General features: G+C 37.6%; 3 protein-coding genes across 3 annotated transcripts; 1 reads left to right on the top strand and 2 right to left on the bottom strand.

Annotated features, from left to right (window-relative positions):
- Nucleotides 1-491: 491 nt before the first annotated feature.
- On the bottom strand, nucleotides 492-5,463 carry LOC135482129 (uncharacterized). The gene is made up of 3 exons (XM_064761976.1): nucleotides 5,367-5,463; nucleotides 1,574-1,657; nucleotides 492-1,271 (listed from the first exon to the last, which is right to left on the bottom strand). The coding sequence occupies exons 1-3, from the start codon at nucleotides 5,461-5,463 to the stop codon at nucleotides 1,168-1,170; spliced, it is 285 nt and encodes a 94-aa protein (XP_064618046.1). The 3' UTR covers nucleotides 492-1,167.
- Nucleotides 5,464-5,683: 220 nt separating this feature from the next.
- Nucleotides 5,684-13,504, top strand: LOC135482125 (palmitoyltransferase ZDHHC6-like). Its single transcript, XM_064761972.1, has 9 exons — nucleotides 5,684-6,455; nucleotides 6,869-6,960; nucleotides 7,430-7,586; nucleotides 8,056-8,187; nucleotides 8,565-8,618; nucleotides 9,348-9,512; nucleotides 9,909-10,096; nucleotides 11,424-11,470; nucleotides 11,869-13,504. The coding sequence occupies exons 1-9, from the start codon at nucleotides 6,222-6,224 to the stop codon at nucleotides 11,967-11,969; spliced, it is 1,170 nt and encodes a 389-aa protein (XP_064618042.1). The 5' UTR covers nucleotides 5,684-6,221; the 3' UTR covers nucleotides 11,970-13,504.
- A 3,248-nt stretch (nucleotides 13,505-16,752) lies between these two features.
- Nucleotides 16,753-19,246, bottom strand: LOC135482128 (very long chain fatty acid elongase 6-like). Its single transcript, XM_064761975.1, has one exon. It carries the CDS (start codon nucleotides 19,144-19,146, stop codon nucleotides 18,319-18,321), a length of 828 nt encoding a protein of 275 aa, XP_064618045.1. The 5' UTR covers nucleotides 19,147-19,246; the 3' UTR covers nucleotides 16,753-18,318.
- Nucleotides 19,247-19,661: the final 415 nt, after the last annotated feature.

The raw sequence follows: 19,661 nt of genomic DNA, 5'->3' as shown, positions 1-19,661 counted from the left end.
CACTGGACAGAACACCATGGGATGATGTGAGAAACCGTCACTGTGTCTGTAAACTGTGTACCAAATAGACCAAACAAAATGCTAGATGTACTCTTCCACAAATTTCCCCCTAGTTTTGAGATGCTGGGTCAAATTAGATACGTAGATGCTAACAGGATATCCCCAGGCCTAAAGAAATTGGGGGAAGTCAAGTTGGATATACATGTATCAGGAAAAATAGAGAACTATGAGATCATCCAGAAAAAGTTCTTTGTTGGGCACAACCTAACCCAGTAAGAAAAAATAGTCAGTCAGCAAGGAATTTTTTTTAATCTGACTATTGGAAAAGAAAGGGATTTTTAAAAAAAATAACATCAAAAGAAAACTTAAAAACCCAAAAAACTGTCCCTGGACTAGTGCCCTTTTCATGAAATGTTGGTCAGGTTGTTCCCATATTTCTAATGATGGTCTAATCAACACATTCAATCACCATTATTAAGACAAAAAATGTCTTTTGAAATTTCATTAGAATATTTATTTAGTTATCAACTCTGAAAGAAATGTAGTATAATAAGAACACATGAGCAAGTGCTTAAAGGTGGTTGCACCCTGTATCATCATACAACTAAATAATGAAACTGATCAACAATGTACTTAAATCCATACCTTTCACAAATGACGAGTGACTAATGTGTGTGTTCTTCTATGGAATGTCTTTCAACCACTCATGTCCTGTCACACTAAAGACAAAGATGACAAAAATTAACAACACATCTTACAGCAAAAAAAAAACACAGTTCAGCTGGACCACTTGAATTTTATGGACATATTCAAAGTATCCTTCACTCAGGAAGAGATTACAAAGTTTTCAGCAAAAGTTTTTTCTGTGATTTATGGAGTGTCAAATCAGCTGTATGCCCATTCTGCAATCCAATGTTCTGCTTGCAGAGGGCTCCAGTGTAATCCCAGAGATATCCTCCTGATGGCATACATTCATCTCCACATATAGCAGAGAGGATGCAGTGGACAGTGATGTCCACTGAGAGGCCCTTTACCAATCTTCCCCAGGAGGGTATCAGACAGATTAATAACCAATGAGCCAGTATAACTAGGACATCATCAGATTTCTTATTAACTGTCCTTAGGTGCACACATTAGCACTGTCTCTAGCAGCCCTCCACTGTAGTTTCACTGAAGACCAATCAATTGATCCACACTAACATACTGCCAGTCATCCTCAGCCAGGCTCTTTACTTTCTGTCGCAGTTGTTTCAACCGTTGTTCATGTAAATCTGTCAACAGATCACAGCATCAAGGACTCAGTATCATCTACGAAATCTGCTCACGGTTACAGATTTGCCATTATTTATGATTTTAGCTTAGTACTATTTAAAGATAGTTTATGATTTATAAAATGTGACACTAGTGGTATCAATGCTCCAGTAGAACAAGCCATTCATCATTAACCACATGTAGATGAAAGGAATAAGTTCTGTGTCCCACAGATAGCCACCATGTAACTTGCTCAAATTAACAGGATATCAGTCACAAAACACAGTAAGTGATCCTGGGCTGAACTCACTAAATGCCATACCTTTCTGTAGGGTTCTGTGGCTGACTTCTATAACATCATGTTCAATCTGTAATCTATTTAGAAGAGATCCCGTGCTACTAGTATCTGTTAAAGAGAAATGTGTGTTACTACAATGGTTTGGGAAGTTTCACCAATATATGGGCTATGGTAACCAGAAGTACATTTCCAGATTTACTGTTCATTTCAGTGTCTGAAGTGTCACCACTGGCTGACCAAACTTGACAGTAATACCTGTAGATCATCTGATTGATGAACGCTCTGCTCAAAAATTCTTTATTTGTATCAGTGAGGTCAGGTTTATGTAAGGAGAAAAATGGAGTGACCAGAATAAACTGCTGATTTTCATCAGGTAATTGACAAACCTCTTGACATGAAGTTGCAGCTGTCACAGTGGGGCTTGAGCACATGAACTTACTGGTCAAGAGTATGTGTTTATCAACCATCACAGCCAATGAGCAACCCCTCCTCCCCCCAAAACACACTGAACTGCAACATTCCAGTTTTGGTAAGTTACACATAACTCTTTATTTATTTAATTAGGGTTTGGTGTAATACTATTAAAGTGTTTCATTTATACAATGGTTGTCAGTTTATGAGGTGAAGAAACTAGGCTGAACCTCAAGATAATAAATGCCTATTACCTTATAAACCTCCTGACTTAAAGCTGTAACGTGATAAGCAAGCACATGATAAGAACATGTGACGTTGCTCACTTTGCTGCTCTAATAAATGTAATTTAATTCCACGTTCCAATTCTGATGCTGAAGAGAATCCATTTTGTCATGAGGTTATTAATGGCCCTGACAGAACTTAACACTCAAATGTATAAGATACACTTTGTTTTTGTAAATCTATGTACAATATATTTAATGCACGATGTCAACAATGATACAAACTAGTAATTAATTATATATTACTGTATAAAATCAACTTTAGTTGATGACATAAGCCATAGAAAGGTACACCGAACATCAACCAATCCACAGGGTGATGACCTTCAGCCAAATATTATGACTCATTAATTAATTTGGCAGGAGCTGGTCTGGCATTCCTGTGGTCCATATTTAATCCAGCATACAGTGGCAACTTATTACTGTGGGTGGAAATTAGTACTGTTGGCCTAACACCCGCCACATGTAGCCCTCCAGACTACATGTAATCCTATAGCACAGTGAGCATAGAGATGACTTCAGATACAAGCATTCAAATACTTAAATGTTTATCTCTAATAAAGCAACTCCATAAGATCCTTTCAGTGGAGATATAACCTAGGCACTGTTATTTCATACAAACCAAAATTATGAAGAAATTGACTTCGCAAACAGTTGTAAACTGAACACATAAAACATGATTCTTGTAGGCAATCATCTGACATATTAAACAGAAGATGAGAACCCTATTACATGACTTACAATTTACAATTCAAACTTACAATTTCACCCACAAATGTGCATTTTCAGAGGCAAGTAAATGTTCAAAAATATTATTTTCAGTGCTGAATTTTACAATTTTCCAGTAGAATATCATCCCATGTTCCAAGTAAACCTCAAAACACCATTCTAAAAACAGCAGAACTGTCACAGTCAGGAAAAATGGGCAAGTTAGTCGAGGACGAAATTTATGGTCATTTAAGGTACTTTTTACTCCGTATCAAATGAGTTTACAGTTACCAACCAAATTTACATGTAGTTTATCAGCCTTTAATTGAGAAACTGATTTGGAATTTACTTGTCTGTAGTTCTCTATAGTCCTCAGCATATTTTCTTCACGCATTCCCCTGGTCATATGACATCCAACCAAAATAAAACATGCTGTACTGATGCAGTTACTGTACAAAGGTGTAGCAAAAGCAGAGGAGTTATTTCCCTTGATCATTCCAGTTACAAAACCTTTGCTGTAGTAATCCGTTTTGGGAGATACATTTAGCTCCAGCACTTTGAGTCCAAAAACAGGTCATAATATACTATTGGCTCATTAAAGGATAAAACAAAGCAAACTTTATCAGTATTTATATACATGTAGAGTTATGATTCTTTCCTGAACTAGACTATTTTCTATGAATTTTCGAAAAAGTTTGAGCATATCTGTTGGTGCACATGAACGTTATGAGAATCCATGGTCTTGCACACAGGGAATCCAAAAGTTAATGCGCATCATTTCAAGCAATCAATATGCTGATAATTATATTTATATGTGGAAAACCGTATTTCTTTCTTTTTTTGGTTACTGTTGACCTCCTTTAATAATGATGAATTTTTTTTACTAATTCAGTGGTAGGCCTAGGGTAAATCACTGACCTTTAGCAAGTTAATGATAAACTTTCTGGCATGTGATGTACATTTACGCTTGCTAAATAAGACAACTGAACTACGCAAATGGGCACATGATTATCACTTGTCACCAGTGAGAGTTGGGGGTTCTGCAAATTTCCTGCCCCATGCCTGATCTGAACTCATACATTTTGTATCCTAGTGATCGAATGCGAAGCACCTTAATCATTCAGCAAAACCCCCTCCCAAAAGAGTTTAAAGTGTACAGTTCTAAGAGCTACCAATGCCATGATTCACCTACCGTACTTGGGTGGAAGGCATAACATGCCATAGATCTGGACAGAGAGTAATGTGGGTAGATCAGGGGGTGTAAAATAGGCCGTCAGGTGTTTTTGGAGGGGGTGGGCCATGGCGGTGGGAGATTGAAAAAATCGGCGGTGGAAAAAAAAAAAGGGTGTCTCATGAGTTTGACATCATGGGTGTTGTCTGGTCAAATCAAAAGGGAATTTCGAAACGTACTGTGGCTCATTGGCATGGGTGAGGCAGAAACCTGACTGAATCTTATCTGTGATATAATTCATAGTTTTGCAGTGATGTCTTAGCTGCTGAGCCAAATCATCTGGGTCCAGTTTCACAAAGCCTCTTAAGATCAGTAAACTGGATAAGTCGGTAATACTTTGTTTAGTCGAACATGAAGTGTTTCTTGAAAAAAACTTAAACCAAACACTCCACAAGGCTGCTGTCCTCTCATCTACCCAAATGTCCTTCCTCATCGGGGAACTATGGGAAGATGGTGGCAGTGTGCAAGGGCTGTGTGCGGTGATGGTCTCTATATATATATTCCAAAGCGAACAGCGTTCGCTGTTGGTGCAGAGCTGGTGTCTTTTACTTGCACCAGACTTGTTCGATAACAAAGACAATCGGCCTAGACCTTTTTTGAAAATGAAATTAACATTGTTAGTGTTGAAACTCCAATTACCCTAGGCCAGAATAAGAAAAGGAGTTGGAGTTTTTCAGAGCTATCATCAGAGCAATCTCTTGACTACCCTGAAAATTGCATATTCAAATATTCCTCAACCAAAAGTCATTGTACTTCGACAATTCAAAATTGAGATATTATTGGCAAAATAATGCCTACAGATTGAATAAGATGATTATAGTTGTCTGGTTGCATTGTGACTAAGACAAAGGGGAGCTGTTATTCGTTAACAATGAGTTTATTACTTTTATTGTTGTTTTCCTGTGGTAGATCATACCCTATGACGTCGGTTTCACTAAAAAGCTGCTTTTCACAATGAAGAGCTGAATGAGTAGATCAAAGACAAACAAAGGTAACATCAAAAACGTTACAATTCCCAAAACGTCGACTTTCAGTCGAGCATTTAATTCCATGGACAAACTTCTTGAATTTTTTGTGACGACCCCTGTTGAAAATGTTTTTGCTTTCTTTATGTCCGTGGATAAACTGTGACTGTTCATTAATAAAGCAATGTGTCTAGAATAAAGGGGGGCGTATAGTGTACCTTGAGAACGTTCTGTTTCAGCCATATCCACGGCTGGCGATCGGAATAACCTTCTTTTTAGTTCAGCAAAACTTCTTTTAGCATCGAATGCGGCCATTTTGATTTCAAGCAGAAGTAACGGATTTCAAACCAGTTTGTTGGGTATTTTATATTGTTTATAAATTAATATTTTGTCGCATATTCTACACTTTTATATTTTTTAACTCATTTAGAGATAGAAAAAATAATATGCCAATTAAACATTTTGACTCACGGTTGGCTGTGATGTTCAACAGTGCGGAGTAGTTTTTGAAAGCGCGTCTGCACCGGAAGTTGTGGAGAGGGTGTATACAAGTGTGTTACTGACGTTTGCGAAAAGGAGTTGTTCTTATTAATTTAACTTCTGTCACTGTAGACGAAAAGACTAAACAGTAAGATCAAAACTTGGACCGTAACATGTTGCCATTTTAGTGAGTGTAATTGTCCAGTTATGCACACAAGCACTGCTGTGCAAAGTGTATCCCTAGCGACAACCATCACTGCATCAGGCACACTTGTGGCTAGTACAGAACTACATATAGTTCAGCAATTGTTCTGTCATGGACACTCACGGTCTGAGGTAATCATTGCCCACCCTAGTTTGTCAGCGTTTTTGTATCATCACCGTCCTCTGAACATTTGAAGGCTTGCAGACCATAGTTGCAGACCTATCTTGAGCAGCTGAGCGCCATTTCAGCCATATTCACAGCTTAGCTGCTTTGCATGATGTGTGCTGTTGATATTATCTGATGTACAAACAGTAAATTATTGATGCTGAATACTCTCACCTAGAGCTGTGCTTCCAACCAGTGTGCCATCATCCCATGCAACGAAAACATGTCGGTGAGAAAGCTGTTGCAACTTTTTCACTGGGGCCCAATCCTTGCCTTGACAGTTATTTTTACCATTTCCACATTGACTATTATCTGTGATCTTATGTGGTGGCCTTTGACATCAGTTGGGGGAATAGTGAATTTCATAGTCTTTTTATTTTGGAATTTCCTAACTTTATACAACTATTTCAAGGCAGCTCTTATTGGCCCTGGCTTTGTTTCACCTGGATGGGAACCAGTAAGTATGAAAAGTTTCATTAATTCCAACGCAATGTGCAATTCTGTTTAAGTTCTTTTGTTTAAGGTACTCTTATCTAACCCCTTACCCGTGAAATCTTATATGCTGCCCATGTATCCATCTCTTTAATACTGTTTGATCTTTGGTTTTTGAGTTTTCTGTGTACCAGGAAGTTAATGCATTGAAACAGCAGCATGCATAAAAATAAATGACATCATTTCTGTGAGCCGCAAAAGAGGAACTATTGACTTTGTTGTGATAGGACTCCCTGAGCATACATTGAGTGTAGCATGAAGAAATTAGTATCTTTTTTTGTTAGTGTATAAATGTGATATAAAATTCCTTGGGAATGGAATCTGGGAAAAATGAATAACAAGTTTTTCAGACCTATACATATGGTTATATTTTTACAGGCTGATAAAAGAAATAGAAAGTTTTTACAGTATTGCTCCCTGTGTCAGACATACAAAGCACCCAGATCTCATCATTGCAGAAAGTGTAATAAGTAAGTAGACCTAAGTCTGTGTTACATCAGTGGTGTGACAAGGTAGAATATGATATATTCATGTATTTTTTTGATTGTTATTGAACACCATGAATCAGTATGCGAAGCTAATGCATTTGAAAATCCAATATATAAATCCTTTGCAAAGGAAGAAAATTGAGAAATCAGAAAATCATCTGATGTTCAAATAATAGAAATGTTGTTTTCTTGAAAAAAGCTTTTATATGTAGATTTGTCTTTGAGAATAAGTTAATCTGATAACAGCAGCATGTATCACATGGACATAAAGGAAAGTGTTTTTACATGAATGATTTACTAACTTGAAACAAATGTCAAAGGAAGGAAATTTTCAAGACACCAGTTATATTTGTATTTTGCGTGATTTTGTTGTTGTTTCATCACAGATCACCCCTGAGCTTACATTGCTTTGTTACCACTTACAGATAATAATGGAATGTTATATTTTCAGATGTGTGATGAAGATGGACCACCATTGCCCCTGGATAAATACATGCTGTGGTCATTACAATCATGGATACTTTGTTTATTTTCTTTTTTGGGCTCCGTGTGGATGTATACATGCCACATGCATTCTTATACCCTCAATATACAGGGCTCTGAATAGGGTGAGACTTGTATTTTGGTTTTTAAATGCTTTTCTTACTGTACTGATTAACTGCAGTTGTATTTTAAATATGATCTGATGTTTGCTGTGTTTAATTTATATAGCTTTATTATGTGTCTTCTACTTTTTTAGTTGATTTTGATTAATCAGATGAATGTGACTAATGTTAATTCTTTTGATTCTTTTGATGACTTTGTAAGATACTGAAATGTTGGGACTGCCTAACATTGATCAGAGAAAATGCTAATTAATATTTTTGAATACTATAGTATGTGTTTCATAGGTGATCAATCAAGTCTGGGTTTCAAGCTCCATTCAAACGTCTTAAACATGTTCTCTTAAATGTTTTGAAAAATAGCTTCTGTTATAGCTGTAATTGTAATAAAGAATTCTGTTTGATTCAATTTCAGTCCATTTATTACAAAGCTAATAAAGAATATAATGTATGAATTCATAATATTGTGTTGCAGCACTACTATATATTTTATGGAACAGGCCAGCCCATTGTGCATTTAAGTATTTTTGGATTCATCATGGTGATGTTTGCCACAGGCCTGGCTATTGGTGTCATCATAGCTGTTGGGATGCTGTTCTATATTCAGGTGAGTCAGAAGTCATGCTAATGGCTTACTACATCTGTTCACAGTTCTCTGCCATCTGTATACAGTCCTCTTATATGCTCATGTACTATGAAATAAAATTAGCTAGAGTAAATAGTATGCAAGGTGTGCAATTAACCTTTCCAGGGAATGATATAGCAGGAAAAACAATACAGAGAGTTTACATACTTATGGTACACTCATATCATTTGGGTGGTTAAATCTCAAAAACAAGGCCTGTGTATGAGTATTGACAAATAAAGATACTATTTTTGAAAATGCTAAACATAATATTGATATTTAACTGTTTTAAAACATTCATACGGTGATACGTGTCTTGTAAGTTAATGTTAAACAAATGTTGTATCTATTTCCTTCAGATGAAGAGTATCCTGAAGAATGAAACTGGCATTGAATCTTGGATAATTGATAAGGTAACTTCTTGCCAACACTTATGGGAATATGGCACATTAGCCTTGCCTCTTTAGAATATAATTCTAACCCAGTATCAATATATACTGGCTTCCCCTCCGACCGTAGCTGGGAAGGTCTGGGTATCCAATGGGCTCTGCCCAGTTTCCTCCTATCCTAATGCTGGCTCCATAAGTGAAATATTATTGAGTATGGCGTGAAACACTAATCAGATAAATAAATAAATAAATAGTATATGGAATATTGAGCTAAAATTTTATTATTATTCTTTGTGAGTTGTCTAAGGGGCCATCTTTAAAGTGTACACCTATTGCGTAGTTTTAATATAAGGTGATTAACAAGAAATTTTTAAAATAACATGCAAAACACCACAGCACTGATCAAGATATGAAAATGGACTACAGGGGTGTGTTTTCATATGAAGTCTTATTTAACCTTGTTCAATAAGTGGCTGACTACACTGATCTTGTCATTTGTGCAGTCTGATTGTTCATTGAAGACCACTTGTCTTTCGCCAGTGTACGGAATGCATGTCAGTGCCTTGCCAAAGGTTGGTGGTTTACTTGGGCACTCTGATTGCCTCCACCCATTAAACTGACCTCCATCATATAAATGAAAAATTTGTGAGTATGTCATTAAAGCAAAAATCAAATTTATAAATTTGCATGCTTTGTACATTGTGTAATGAGTTCAGAAAGCTTGTATGTGAAGTTGGTGGTGTTAATCATCAGGCAAAAGACAGAGAAAGAGAAGAGGATGAGGATCCAGTGTTTGTCTATCCTTATAACCTGGGCTGGAAAAGAAACCTGAGAGAAGTGTTCACCTGGTCGGGCCTGCCAAAGTCAGATGGTTTTGTCTGGAACGTGGCAAAAGGCTGTAATCAGTATACATTTACAGTGAGTTAAATTCCACCAGAATCTTGTTTCACAGAGCAATTGTAGCCAAGATACATGCTCATACAGCATAGCTTGTTATCTTGTGTTTGGAATGACCTGAGCTCTAAGATTTGCTTGGTTTTCTTTGTAGAGCAAGGCTCAAGTTTTTATTTGTCTGTGGGTAAAGAACTGGTAAATAGTTACCCTTTTGCATAGATGTCCATTAATTGGCTCTTAGTGTTTTTCGAGGGTATTTTTATGATTTCTGTAGAAGATGTCATCAATATTGAACACTGATTTTGTACTATGATGTAAGATACTGCAAGGAGGATTATCTGGAAGTTTTAATTATCAATCTGTTATCAATACTGTCATTCCTAAAGTGTAACTTTTGTGTGCATATTTGTCTTTTGACAGATTGAACAAATCAAACAAAAGGCTCAGAAAAGGGAGAGAACTGTGAAATACACTGTGATGAAAAAGTACTCTGGATCCCTGTGTCCAATCACTAAAGGTTGTAGAGTTATCTGTAACATTCCATGTACGGATGAACCAAGAATCAAAGTGGATAAAGGAGATGAGGTGTTAGTGACTAGATGGAAGAAGTAAGTAACTTTCCAGTGTTTGAAATGCATCCATTCCTGTAAATTGTAGAGAACAGTGAAGACCACAACTCATGCGATAAACAGTAGTGCAATAAAGTGAAATATCAAAACAAACTTACTGTGCCTGCGGGGCCTACATTTACTCATTTCAAGAGTGATCAAATCTGGCTTTTGCTGTTTATGTTTATTAGAGTGTTTGGCAGGTACTTTGCAAAGGTCAGTAGCTTACACCCATAACCTTGACTGCCATATGAAAACTTCTATGGCATGACACCAATCAGTCGAACAAACTACCAGTCATTCTTTGTGTTTAAATTGTAGCTTTGTACTATGTTAAACTATTTAGTGGGAATCACGCATATAATGATGTACATATTTTGAGTTAGTACTCATTGAAATATCTTGCAGATTGTAAAATGTTAGTCTAAAACTAAGTTTTGCTAAAAGTAACAGAATTATTGTAGATGTGTCTTTATACTTTTTACTTAATGCCCATGACACCCAGCTCGTGTAGGCCCAGGTACCAAAGGCATCAGCCTGGCTACAGATGTCAGGCCCTTGATTTTTAGCTTTAGTGGGATCTGTCACCTGATGTATCAGTCTGGCTGCAGGTCAGGCCTTTGATATTCAACTTTTGTGGGCCCAGTTGCCTAAAGCATCAGTCTGGCTGCAGATGTCAGACCCTTGATATTCAGTTTTTGTGGGCCCAGTTGCCTAAAGCATCAGTCTGGCTGCAGATGTCAGGCCTTTGATATTCAGCTTTTGTGGGTTCAATTGCCTAAAGCATCAGTCTGGCTGCAGATGTCAGGCCCTTTATATATAGCTTTAGTGGGATCTGTCACCTGAAGTATCAGTCTGGCTCCAGATCTCAGGCCTTTGATATTCAGGTTTTGTGGGCCCAGTTGCCAAAAGTATCAATTTGGCATCAGATGTCAGGCTCTTGATATTTAGCTTTAGAAGGATCTGTCACATGAAGTATCAGTCAGGCTGCAGATGTCAGGCCTTTGATATTCAACTTTTGTGGCTTCAGTTGCCTAAAGTATCAGTCTGGCTGCAGATGTCAATCCCTTGACATCCAGTTTTGGTTTAGTTGCCTAAAGCATCAGTCTGGCTGAAGATATCAGATCTTTCACTTCAGAGGCTGTGTGTTTTAATCCATATCTGTTTCGTTGCTGCTTTGTGAGGTAGTTTGTCCGGTTTTTGGTGAATCATGATAACCTTGTCTTGTAATCAGTTTTGCTCCAATTACAAGCATGACATCTGCTGTGCATTAAAATCATTCTTGAGAAAATGTCTTTGAAATAATTATGTTGTCACGTATTTTCAGACATTGGTTATATGGAGATAAAGTTCTGGAGAAGGCTGATGGAAAAGGTAAAGTTCTTTCTACACTGTCTTTGCAAAGAGTGATTCTGAAAAATTAAAATTGTGTGAAGTTTGTTGTTAGATTTTAGAATCAAAGAAAACATTTTGTGTCAGGTATTAGTTTAATTATTAAATTTATTTATTTGCTTGGTGTTTTACACCATACTCAAGAATATTTCACTTATACAACGGCAGCCAACATTAATTCATGGTGGGAGGAAACCAGGCAGAGGGCGGGGGAAACCCATGACCATCCGCAGGATGCTGCAAGACCTTCCCACGTTCTGCTAGAGATTAATTTAATTATGTATGCACAGAGAAGATGGTAGTTCCTTGGGTATACCTGGATTATTACCTTCTATTTTTTGCTGCCAGATAGATTTTGATACATACTTCCTTGTTTGTAGGCAAGAAGCGAGAACGTGGATGGTTTCCACGACAGTGTGCAGTTGAAGTTATCAATAATGGGGATATGCATCATGAAGAACCAACGAAAAAGAGAGATTAAACATTATGATTCTTGAACTGTCCAAAGATTGCAGAAAAAAAGTACATGGTATGAAGAGCGTATGAGTTCCTTGCTAATACAGAAGCGTCTTTACCTTTACATGATTCAGTTGTGTTTGCTGCAGTGATCTTTAACAGACATTAATCATCTCTGACATATTTGGCAGTTTAAAATATTTGTTGTGCTTTCATTTGTGTAATTTTAAATGTTTGGTTTTTATAATACAGTGTGATTCTTTTTAAAAGCTTTGAAAAGTCTTTCTGTATACTTCAAGCTCTAAATGTTCTGTTGAAAATGTGTCCCTGTAGTTGATGTTGTATTACAGTTAAATGGTTACTGTTGAAATAATCGGGTTGTATCTGTGTGAGAGAAACATATTGATGGACATCATTTATTTGTTTTGAGTTGTCATTTCTTGATCACTTTTCATCAACAAATTAAAATATGAAAAATTAGGGCTTTAAATACTGTGTTCGATTTAAACTTCTGCTGAAAACTTCTGTATTTAAAATGGTTGCTCAAGTGTGGTATGAAAAAAACTACTGGTACGTTTTATCTGTGCCCTTTCTTAAAGCTGCAATAATATATGTAAGTTATTTTGATATATTTGACTTCCTGTCTGTGTATATAATGAAATGGAAGTCAGTGTAGATAATATCTTCCATGAAAGAGTACTGTATAGCAAACAAGTGAGGACAGACTTTAACATTCCTCATCAACTGTGAATGCGATATATTCAGGACATTTTATGTACTGTATTCAGTTATCATTTATTTTAAATTATATAACTGATGAACTTATGTGTGAATTTTGATTTAGCTCACTAATATTGACACTGGGTAACACAGTACAGTAATAATTAAATTTCTCCATGTGCCTGTATAAAGTACAGGCATAGCTTATGTCGTCCCTGAGTGTCGGCGTCCAGTAACAGCGAAAGTAATGTTAAAGTGTTATGGGTGGTATCTTAAAAAGTACTTCTGGTACTGAGATCAGGGTTTGCACTCATGGAGAACACATTAATATGAGGGGGATATTCCATCGTTGATTCGGTATGTACGTATCAAATACTGTAAATTACTTAATTCTAGACTTAGTGAATTGTGTATTAGAATCATTGTTAAACAGAACGTTAGGGATGGTATCTCAAAAAGTGCTGCATGTATTGAGCTCAGGGTTAGCATGTATGTACAGCACAGTAGAACAAAGGCGATCCATCCTTGATGGGGTGTGTACATATTACATACCATAAATTACTGAATTCCTGACTTAAAGTATTGTGTATTAGAATCAAAGTTAAACAAAATGTTAGGGGCTGTATCTCAAAACGTACGACATGTATTCAGTTGGCTTGAAGTTGACAGTGACACAAGGGGGGGGGTGTTCCATTGCTGATGCTCTGTGTGCATATGTATTGAGCTGAAGTTTGCATTCATGTATCTGCTATAGGCAAGCTCATTGGTAGGCTTGCTACCATCTAATATTTTCTTGGGTTTTAGATATTTTTTTTTTGTATTTAGTTTTACTTTACTTCACTGTACAATGTAATAAAATGTAAATTTGTTCAGGAAGTGTCTCTAAATAAAACATTTTATCATTATTATTTTGTTGAGCAATTCTTCTATATTTGACAGTTGAGTTATAGTACCAAATAACTGAGTTGTGTGACTTCACATGGTCTTGGTACCTTTGCTCTCATAATTGTGGTTTGGTATCTGACCAAGGCATGGAAGTCACAAGTTTTCGACCCAGCAGAACTCAGGCTTTGGAGGTATTGCTGGTTGCGACGGTGTATTGTTTCTCAACACTCGTCAGAAAATAACGTCTTTATTGCGTATGCCGAATTAGCGACATGTCCAAGCCGCTGTAGCAAAAGACCAACTAAGCCTCGCTGTACAATGACGCCAGTAATTCATGCTGTAGTAAAATATGACCTGGTGTTTTTATTCACTGGGGTGAAAGTGATTGAGGCTAGTATCAATTACAGAACAAAGCGATGGTTATGACGGAGATAATCACTCTGCTCTGTAGCTACGTGGAAAAGCCAGCAAACACTGAAAAGTGCCAATTGTGCATGGATTGTGTTAAATTGTTGCTGCCAAAACAAACGTCCATATCGTGATGCCATTACCGCCCTATAGTTTTCCGAATGATTTGACTGGAGAATGCAAATCCACCTAATGACTTGGTAGCATGACCGTATCCTTACCCAAGCCGAAAATCTCTAGAACGGCCGTTGCGTGCAAGGTTTGTTTTCGTGCGCCCTCTCTCAGGCTAACTCCATTGCGTATGTATTATTTCCTTTCCGCTTGCGTGATTTAATAACTTTGGCTTTATTACTTGCACTGACGTCGTTCTGCCATTTCCTGCTGCCATTAAATGCCTATACATCTCTCTGAAAAACACTACACCAAAGAACCGATCTCCTGCTTAAGACAATAAATATAGATGACCTGCTGATCAACGTTGGCTTGCAAGTTCATAGTAAGAAGAAAGATAACGCTGGGTGCTTACTTATAATATGATCTCATTAGTGTTGAAGTAGCCACGCAATGCATATCGATCATATCCTGCAGCCCTTACAACAAAGCTATAGGCCTATCGCCATGGGACTCACAATCAACTTAACCTTAAATACCAGGGCCTTGAAATATTGAAGGTGTCGCGTTTTGAATGTCTTAATGTCACCATTGCATAGACGTGAAGTAACCATGCATGATAATAAAACAACTGGTATAGTAATATATATATAAAAAATAATAATGTACATATAAAATGGGTTATTCACTGCTTTCAGATATTTATTATTTACATGGCAATACTTTCGGACAGTCAACTGAAGAAAGAAATTCCACGTATCACAAGGTGATATATGTTTGAAAGGACAATTATCAATGCTCCTTGTTGAGGGGTCGATGTCCTCAGAAACCCACTTAAGGTGCAGACATCGACTAGACATGCAAACACCGACCAGACATGTAGACACCGACAAGACATGCACACATTGATCAGACATGCAGACATCGACAAGACATACAGGCACAAACCAGACATACAGACACCGACCTGGCAAGCTCAGACCAATTCAGACGTGTAGACACCGACCAGACAAGTAGACACCAACCTGTTATGCAGACACCGACCAACATGTCCGTTGCCGATTCAAAGGCATGTACTGGCATGTCATTAATTCGCATTTTGTAGACTAATAATACATTTTAATGACAAATACCTCTACATCCCTATGTACTTCCTCTATCAAATAAAAACGTTTAAATTTTCTTTAAAAAAAATTTATGGAATATGATTTCACCAGTATCCAATATTACACTGCGGATCCGATTGTACTGAGAATTAATGTGCATGCACAGGACTACTGAGGGTATCAGGATTGAAAGTTTTATGCAAATCGGTTGAGAAATGTGGAAGCTCGCTATTGGTCGTTTTAGTCAGGTGATGACCTGTGGAGGAATTTTGAAAAAGCAAGATATCAGTTAGATGTAGTTTGGCCTGCTGAAGACAACTGTGGTTTTAGTTTTCCCGCATGATGTATAGTTTTTCTTTTAATTACAATCATAGCTCAATTCAGTGTCATTTTTCAAATGACCGGACAACGTAATGGCTATTAAGCTGAAAATTGGTCAGTAGATAAATCAACCACAGATCTTCTATTGACTGTAGGACCGCACAGCTACGACTGATAGTTTTGCCATTAAAATGCGTTTAAAAACTTGTTTTTATTCATACTCAACTTTTACAATTGCAACATCTCCAAAACCGGTAAAGGAAGAAAAAATATACTTGGCATTTTAAGCACCTTTTGACGATTTGTGCTGTTTGGCCAGTCACGTGATTCAACAGCCATTTTGAATTTTACTGATAAGCTTAAACCATCTTTTTCTGTAAATCGGGTCATTATCTTTGGATGAAATTTCCCTTGCAAGTTTCAGGTGGGTCGCCGTACCTATATTGTACAAAAACCTTTTGTTACGTATGCAAGTTGTGCTGTAACTGACCAATGAAATTAGCTTAAAAGTAGTCTAAAAACTGCTTAAAATGATTAAACACACCGTCTAGTACTACTTGACGCCCGGACTACAAATCTGTAAGAATTATTTCTCTACTTATTTACAAAATATATAGTTTTCAGATTATGACCAAAAAACATCAAAAATATAGCTGCTAAAGCAGCGATGCGGGGGTTCAAGCCGGTATTGCTTGCCTATGCGGTGTCACTTCTGGTTATCTTAATGGTGACCATGTACAGATACATAAATAACTTCATCAGAAAACCTACAATCTTTGTAATCAGTGCATTGTAAGTACACTGTGTATGATATGTATGTAGATATGCCAAACTGAGTAAATCGATCTTTGGGCAATATTTGAAGGCGTGCATGTCCCCTCTTTTTAACACAGCTCAACGATTTTCATTATACATGGAGTACATGTACAGCGCTTTGGACTCTTCAGCTTTACAGCTCTAACAGTTTTCTGTGAAGTGACCGCTAAATATGGCGGAAATTGCGCTTTTTCGCAATTTGATCGCAATTTGCGACAAAACTATACGTAGCAGGAAAAAATAATAAGACCGCATTCATGATCAGGACGTCAAACTTCTTCAGGTGGCATACTTACAATATTTATGCATTCATCCTAGTCACGAATAGAGTGTATATGCATTATATAACATACTCTTGTAAATGTTCCAAAATATAGTAAACTGGCCTTTTGTCAGATTTTGAAACCATGTATATCCTGTATTTATTAAGACAGCTCACGTGATCTACAAATATGCAGGAAAATTGCATATTTTCGATTTTTGAAGGCCGTTTGCGACATAAGTACATCTTGCAGGGGAAAAAACCCACCACATTCGTGATCAGAACGTCAACTTACATGCAAATCAGTCGTTCAGAAAGTTTATTATCTAATATGGATTACATCTATTTTTTTGCTCGTATTGGACAAACCTGGGGTCTTTTCATAAGAGCACAGAAATAATAGATTTGAACGGTCTGTGGTGGAGAAATCCCGCCTGTTAATCTTGAAATAAAGTTTATATATTGGGTGGGCATAAGAAATTGGGCCGTACTTTGACGCTGCATTGCTCCATTATCGTTTGTCCAAACCCTTTCAAACTTTACACATTCAGTTGTCATGATTTTGATAATATACAGACCAAGTTTCTGTACACAGGGTTAAAATGAAAACGTAGCCTCAAAAACGCACGTTCCGGTGACCCACATTGCATCATCTGCCAGGTGTGATGAGTAGAGCGCGCGCTGCACCTGTGTGACACGCGTCTATCAAGTGTCTGGAAAAATTGTCTGTCCCTAGTGTCAGAGAAACCCTTCTGCCAGACAGGCACAAGTTTTGCTGAATGAACATGGTTTTCTCTGCGGCGGACAAGGAATTGATCTCCTTTTCAAGTAAAACAAGGTAGAACATCATTTTGAAATATCCGGAACATGCGTTTTTGACTCTATTTTGATTTTCGTCCATGAACAGAAATCTAAAAGGATGAAAATGAAATTTGGTCTGTATACTTAGGGCATAATGGCTTTTGAGTGTGTACATTTTGAGAAGCTCACGTAAGAAGGTTTCGGAGATATTGAGTGTCAAAGTACGGCCCATTTTTTTTGCCCACCCGATATATAGGAGAATAAATGCGGAATGTATACCTGTATTGATTTACGTAGACCAGGAAGCTTGTGTATTAAATGAACTCATCTCATTCTATCTGCCTTATAGTTTCACTGAGCAGATTTTTACTATAACAGTAACGTTTTAAATACGCAAACGGCTGGCTAATTCTTATAAACGTTTGGACTTAACACTATAAAGGCCCAATTTCAGCTATAGATAAGAATTGTGTAGTCATCTGAATATATATACCTACAGGTGAAAAAAATACTGAGCATGGTGTTAAACAACAAAGAAAAACATAAATAAATAAATATTGCTGAGCACGCAGGATATGTTATAAACTCATCAGGACAGCGTTCTTACTCCATTGCCTCCAGTTAATAGCTTATGAAACGAAAATAATGTCACATATGGTGCTAAAACGAGTTGGTACTTGCGCGGGATTCCTGAATCCAAGTACATAAAACGCGTCGGTACTTGCACGGGATTCCGGAATCCAAGTACATTTGCCTGGACACTGTTGAATTATTCACATAGGCTGGTGAAAAACGTTGATAAAAAGATGAGTTCATTTCAGCACATATATGTCATAAATACGGCATATTGGGTTTATAGGTCTCCACTATATACAACATTGCCCAGTTATTCCAGAAAATGCACTTTTGTAAATGGCTGGAAGGCCTACTCTTTCTTTTCAGAATTACATGCTCTTTTTTACTTTCCCGCGGCCCTTTTTCAGAACGTAAGTGGAATAGAAGAAATGTGCGAAGAGAACAAAATAGCTAAAGTACATTAATAAAGAAAGGTAAATATTATTATAAGTCTGATGACAAGTTTCCCCACGACCCTTGATTTGGAAAATCCAAACATTTATAGCACATCCACAAACCATTTGCGTCAGTTGCATTGCAGTGATGAAGATGTTCACGTAAGATGGGACATTGAACTTGAGCGCTCGAAGGGTATAATACGAATACATGAAAGAGTGGATAACAAAGTTCATCACCATAAACCAGCGGCCTGGCGCGATGTAATCCTTATAGCTGTACCACGAGTAGATCAGTACTGTGATGTGATGATACCAGTGCAAGAATATCAACTGCTGTTTTCGTAAGACGATGAATATTGTATCTCCCAGCTCGATAACCTTCGATAATGTGAAGGCGGAAGCCCAAAATTTCGTGACGTCATGGAAAAAGAAGCCAGGAACGCAGACGGAATATTGTAAGCTGTGATTTCGGATAGCCGCAATAGCTTCTGGAAGTGTTCTTACAGTTCCAGCTATACTAAATAAGGCCAAAGTACCACTCCAGATGGCAAGAGCTGGGCGGAGCTCATACCGTGGCCGGGCGCTCATGGAATGTCTTCCGCCGAAAATTACGATCAGGTACAGCACTGAGTACACAAAACTGTTGGTCCACTTCTCCTGAACATACTCGTTAAAGCTCTTCACACTGAACTGCTTTTCGAAGTTGAAAACAACAGAATAGCTAACATTTGTAATGTTGACAGAGAGTGATTGCTCCATGTCGATAGGAGGCGCTCAGGTGTACTGGTACCAGTGTCTTATACTGCTCCCGGACTGAAGATAATCGACGACCTGATATACCATAGAACTATGGAAGCCTTTTGGAGCCATGCGTTCTTTCGTCTTTTCGACTGATTACTTGCCCAATTGCACAATTAAGAACAAACTAGAAAAGAGACCTAGCCCTTTTGTGCTTTTACCTGACACATTCGCATTGTCCCTTCGTAGTTTCATATTATTATTACGGTATAAATAATCATCCAGAAAGGACCGTCACCGGCTTCCATACTGCGTAGATCGCGGAATGAAAGATGTTTTTGTGCTTGACTACCACGGACCCGGTTGGTGTTGGGCAGTCCTCCCCGTTACCCACATTTAGTATCGCATGGTCTGCTGTGTATGACGTGCATGAATTTTTTTCCAGGTAAAGGCCATTCGGTGAAGTACAGTGTACCCTGTGCATGCCATGTCGCAGGTAGTTATGGATGAATGCACCCGAATGTCTTTGTTGCGTT

The sequence above is a fragment of the Liolophura sinensis genome, chromosome 1 (genome assembly GCF_032854445.1).
Source record: "Liolophura sinensis isolate JHLJ2023 chromosome 1, CUHK_Ljap_v2, whole genome shotgun sequence".
In the NCBI taxonomy this organism is placed as follows: domain Eukaryota; kingdom Metazoa; phylum Mollusca; class Polyplacophora; order Chitonida; family Chitonidae; genus Liolophura; species Liolophura sinensis.
This window is presented reverse-complemented; position numbering and strand designations above follow the sequence as displayed.

What these genes read in the sequence shown, in the direction of transcription:
- LOC135482129 (XM_064761976.1), bottom strand. Translation starts at nt 5,463, where the DNA reads ATGGCCGCATTCGATGCTAAAAGAAGTTTTGCTGAACTAAAAAGAAGG. An exon ending in TGAAACAGAACGTTCTCAAG is followed by an intron (nt 1,658 to 5,366) that starts GTACACTATACG and finishes TCTCTTTAACAG; the next exon opens with ATACTAGTAGCACGGGATCT. An exon ending in CCACAGAACCCTACAGAAAG is followed by an intron (nt 1,272 to 1,573) that starts GTATGGCATTTA and finishes ATCTGTTGACAG; the next exon opens with ATTTACATGAACAACGGTTG.
- LOC135482125 (XM_064761972.1), top strand. Translation starts at nt 6,222, where the DNA reads ATGTCGGTGAGAAAGCTGTTGCAACTTTTTCACTGGGGCCCAATCCTT. An exon ending in TTTCACCTGGATGGGAACCA is followed by an intron (nt 6,456 to 6,868) that starts GTAAGTATGAAA and finishes ATATTTTTACAG; the next exon opens with GCTGATAAAAGAAATAGAAA. An exon ending in TATACAGGGCTCTGAATAGG is followed by an intron (nt 7,587 to 8,055) that starts GTGAGACTTGTA and finishes ATTGTGTTGCAG; the next exon opens with CACTACTATATATTTTATGG.
- LOC135482128 (XM_064761975.1), bottom strand. Translation starts at nt 19,146, where the DNA reads ATGGAGCAATCACTCTCTGTCAACATTACAAATGTTAGCTATTCTGTT.